Source organism: Procambarus clarkii, chromosome 1 (genome assembly GCF_040958095.1).
Source record: "Procambarus clarkii isolate CNS0578487 chromosome 1, FALCON_Pclarkii_2.0, whole genome shotgun sequence".
Lineage (NCBI taxonomy): Eukaryota > Metazoa > Arthropoda > Malacostraca > Decapoda > Cambaridae > Procambarus > Procambarus clarkii.
In genome coordinates this window covers 31,668,227-31,673,084 of record NC_091150.1, presented here as the reverse complement: position 1 = coordinate 31,673,084, position 4,858 = coordinate 31,668,227, and the positions used below count along the sequence as shown (strand labels likewise).

The 4,858-nt window shown below is 56.0% G+C and overlaps 1 protein-coding gene across 1 annotated transcript; it reads left to right on the top strand.

Moving 5' to 3' along the window:
- Positions 1-1,578: 1,578 nt before the first annotated feature.
- LOC138362953 (putative uncharacterized protein ENSP00000383309) lies at positions 1,579-4,147 on the top strand. The gene is made up of 2 exons (XM_069321527.1): positions 1,579-1,753; positions 2,901-4,147. The coding sequence occupies exons 1-2, from the start codon at positions 1,579-1,581 to the stop codon at positions 4,145-4,147; spliced, it is 1,422 nt and encodes a 473-aa protein (XP_069177628.1).
- Positions 4,148-4,858: the final 711 nt, after the last annotated feature.

Sequence of the window (4,858 nt, the reverse complement as noted above, 5' to 3'; positions counted from 1 at the left end):
GGACGCTGGTGGTCACGTGTACTGGACGCTGGTGGTCGCCTGTACTGGACGATGGTGGTCGCCTGTACTGGACGTTGGTGTCCGCCTGTACTGGACGCTGGTGTCCGCCTGTACTGGCCGCTGGTGTCCGCCTGTACTGGACGATGGTGGTCGCCTGTACTGGACGCTGGTGGTCGCCTGTACTGGACGTTGGTGTCCGCCTGTACTGGACGCTGGTGTCCGCCTGTACTGGACGCTGGTGTCCGCCTGTACTGGACGCTGGTGGTCGCCTGTACTGGACGCTGGTGGTCGCCTGTACTGGACGCTGGTGGTCGCCTGTACTGGACGCTGGTGGTCGCCTGTACTGGACGCTGGTGGTCGCCTGTACTGGACGCTGGTGGTCGCCTGTACTGGACGCTGGTGTCCGCCTGTACTGGACGCTGGTGGTCGCCTGTACTGGACGCTGGTGGTCGCCTGTACTGGACGCTGGTGGTCGCCTGTACTGGACGCTGGTGGTCGCCTGTACTGGACGCTGGTGGTCGCCTGTACTGGACGCTGGTGGTCGCCTGTACTGGACGCTGGTGGTCACCTGTACTGGACGCTGGTTGTCACGTGTACTGGACGCTGGTGGTCGCCTGTACTGGATGCTGGTGGTCGCCTGTACTGGACGCTGGTGGTCGCCTGTACTGGACGCTGGTTGTCACGTGTACTGGACGCTGGTGGTCGCCTGTACTGGACGCTGGTGGTCGCCTGTACTGGACGCTGGTGGTCGCCTGTACTGGACGCTGGTGGTCGCCTGTACTGGACGCTGGTGGTCACGTGTACTGGACGCTGGTGGTCGCCTGTACTGGACGCTGGTGGTCGCCTGTACTGGACGCTGGTGTCCGCCTGTACTGGACGCTGGTGGTCACCTGTACTGGACGCTGGTTGTCACGTGTACTGGACGCTGGTGGTCGCCTGTACTGGACGCTGGTGGTCGCCTGTACTGGACGCTGGTGGTCGCCTGTACTGGACGCTGGTGGTCGCCTGTACTGGACGCTGGTGGTCGCCTGTACTGGACGCTGGTGGTCGCCTGTACTGGACGCTGGTGGTCGCCTGTACTGGACGCTGGTGGTCGCCTGTACTGGACGCTGGTGTCCGCCTGTACTGGACGCTGGTGGTCGCCTGTACTGGACGCTGGTGTCCGCCTGTACTGGACGCTGGTGGTCGCCTGTACTGGACGCTGGTGTCCGCCTGTACTGGACGCTGGTGGTCGCCTGTACTGGACGCTGGTGGTCGCCTGTACTGGACGCTGGTGTCCGCCTGTACTGGACGCTGGTGTCCGCCTTTACTGGACGCTCGTAGTCGCCTGTACTGGACGCTGGTGGTCGCCTGTACTGGACGCTGGTGGTCGCCTGTACTGGACGCTGGTGGTCGCCTGTACTGGACGCTTCGCCTTAAGCCCCAAATATACGCACCACAACTCCGCCTCACTCGAGCAATATACAACAAATGAAGCGTAATGTAAAGCTAATGAAGAGGAGAACCCAAGTGCGAGTCGCGAGGACGGCCAAGGTCGTCCTTAAGAGCCTCACGCTCAGACATGACTCACCTCCAGCTATGTCAACCTCAGCTGGCGATCTGTGCTCCGTCGCCTCCTCCTCCTCCTCCGGCGGAGGTCACAGCCTCGCCTCCCTTATCGCCGACACATTAATAAGAATCTACCACAGGGAACTTAAGACCTCCAGACGTGTAGTCACAACAGAGGGTTTCTGCGGGGTATTGAGGGAGAGCTGTGAGGGGGTGGCCCCCCTTCCTGGGCACCAGCGGCACAAATCATGTTGTGATAACGCCAGAGGCAGCGTGCTGGGGGCGTAATCCGACCCCGCACTGATTCTCTTCATCCCCACCACCCCCTGCTTCCTGCTGACGCTCCCCCTCCCTCCTGCAGAGGCTTCCCTGCTGAGGCTTCCCCCCACCCTCCTGCAGAGGCTTCCCCCCCCACCCTCCTGCAGAGGCTTCCCTGCTGAGGCTTCCCTTCCCAAGGTAGGGGCTCTCCTGTGGTCGCCTTTGGATCAGGATAAAGGTTTGGAATCTTCCCCCCACCCGTCCGTCCCATTCCAAATTTTTTTTATCCTGATCGCTTCTTAGTGCTAGATAGTCATAATAACTTGGCGCTTTCTCCTGAGAATTCCCTCCCTCCGTCCCCTGCCCCCCTCCAGAGGCTCGTTCCGGACTCACCCCAGCAATGGCCCTTGTTCACTCCACTCCCCCCCCCGGCGGAGTGGCCTGATTCTTGACGCGCAGTAGAGGCGTGTGCTTCCAGTAACGTGATCAGCGCATGTTGTCACGACCCACCGCGGCCGCTCCCACACTAACCTCTATCTCCCCCATCATATAACCCTCACGTGTAGGATAATAACCCTACACTTAGGTATTTGCGCATTTTAGGTCAAGATTAGAACTTCACCAAGTCTTTCGCACGCTCCTGGGTGTATCAGATCCAGGTCTGAGTATACGGTTGGTTTAGTATTCAAATTGTACGACGGTTTGGGGATAGCCAATCACAAATCAAGTAAGCCTCTGACGTCATTCTCCACAGAGAGCTGGTACCAGCCGTTCTGGCGACCAGTCAGTATTCTCACAGACCTCAGAGTAGGAAGGACCCCGGCTAGGATCCACCAGTCCCCCCTGCTTGACCTCCTGACCAGGTCACCTCCAGGCCTGCCACTGTGTCCGAGGGAAGGCCTTCTGGGCAACGGTGAGCAGTGGTCACTTCTGGCATCCTGGGGTTCTGAGAACTGGAGTTGGTATAAGTAAAGGCATCCAACCGGAGGCTGTCCCCAGCGATTCCCTCCACACCCAAAGGAGAGCAGCTTATGGGACTACAGATTCATATATTTATTCATATCTAATTTGAATTCTTGTCAATTCTTGTCAAGACTACTACCTTCAGATTCACCATCACACGCCTCCAGACTCACCATCACACGCCCCCCAGACTCACCATCACACGCCCGCAGACTCACCATCACACGTCCCCCAGACTCGCCATCACACGCCCCCCAGACTCACCATCACACGCCCCCCAGACTCACCATCACACGCCCCCAGACTCACCATCACACGCCCCCAGACTCACCATCACACGCCCCCACTCACCATCACACGCCCCCAGACTCACCATCACACGCCCCCAGACTCACCATCACACGCCCCCAGACTCACCATCACACGCCCCCAGACTCACCATCACACGCCCCCAGACTCACCATCACACGCCCCCAGACTCACCATCACACGCGACAAGACTCACCATCACACGCGACAAGACTCACCATCACACGCGACAAGACTCACCATCACACGCGACAAGACTCACCATCACACGCCCCCAGACTCACCATCACACGCGACAAGACTCACCATCACACGCGACAAGACTCACCATCACACGCGACAAGACTCACCATCACACGCGACAAGACTCACCATCACACGCCCCCAGACTCACCATCACACGCGACAAGACTCACCATCACACGCGACAAGACTCACCATCACACGCGACAAGACTCACCATCACACGCGACAAGACTCACCATCACACGCGACAAGACTCACCATCACACGCCCCCAGACTCACCATCACACGCGACAACTCACCATCACACGCGACAAGACTCACCATCACACGCGACAAGACTCACCATCACACGCGACAAGACTCACCATCACACGCGACAAGACTCACCATCACACGCCCCCAGACTCACCATCACACGCCCCCAGACTCACCATCACACGCGACAAGACTCACCATCACACGCCCCCAGACTCACCATCACACGCCCCCAGACTAACCATCACACGCGACAAGACTCACCATCACACGCCCCCCAGACTCACCATCACACGCCCCCAGACTCACCATCACACGCGACAAGACTCACCATCACACGCCCCCAGACTCACCATCACACGCGACAAGACTCACCATCACACGCGACAAGACTCACCATCACACGCGACAAGACTCACCATCACACGCGACAAGACTCGCCATCACACGCGACAAGACTCACCATCACACGCCACAAGACTCACCATCACACGCGACAAGACTCACCATCACACGCGACAAGACTCACCATCACACGCCCCCAGACTCACCATCAGGTGGCTCTGACGTAAACAATAACACATTCAGGTCCTCCAGAATAACAACAATAACAAACAATATAACCTGAAGGAAGCTGTAAACAAAAATCCATTTTTAGTTAAATCCGGATTGTTGTTTACAAAAACCTTCAACTGAAGATGTCCAGCGAAGTGTATAAATTCCTTTAATATTCCGCGTTGTATAACATGAATTGTTATACAATTCTTAACACACAAAAAAACCTGGGGAACAACTTACTAATTGGCCATTAAGCGAATTGCCCCCCCCCTTGCCTCGTTACACTTAATGCAATTCAAAGCAAATCACCACTTACAAAATATTACGGTTGAGCAATGATTTAATTTTCCACACAATCTGGCAGACGTTCACACGCGTAGCGACAAAACTCTCACTAACAACAACACAATTGCCACAACATGGCATTAGTCTCACGACGGGTCGCCGTGCACTTTTAATGTGATTGCACAATGAGCTTCACTCACAATATAAATTATGTTTAAAACTCCTGAGGTGTACTTTTAATATTTCGATTTCGTATTTTTATTCATATTATATTTCGCAACACCAGTGGTGACGGCTTTAAGGAGCACCTGAAGGCTACTTCTCAGACCAACTTCCCACATCATTAATGACCCCCTCTATTTATAATTTCAGATGACGTCGTGTAGTATAACAGCTTGAGAATATACCTAACGAGCCTCTAATAACTTGCGCGTC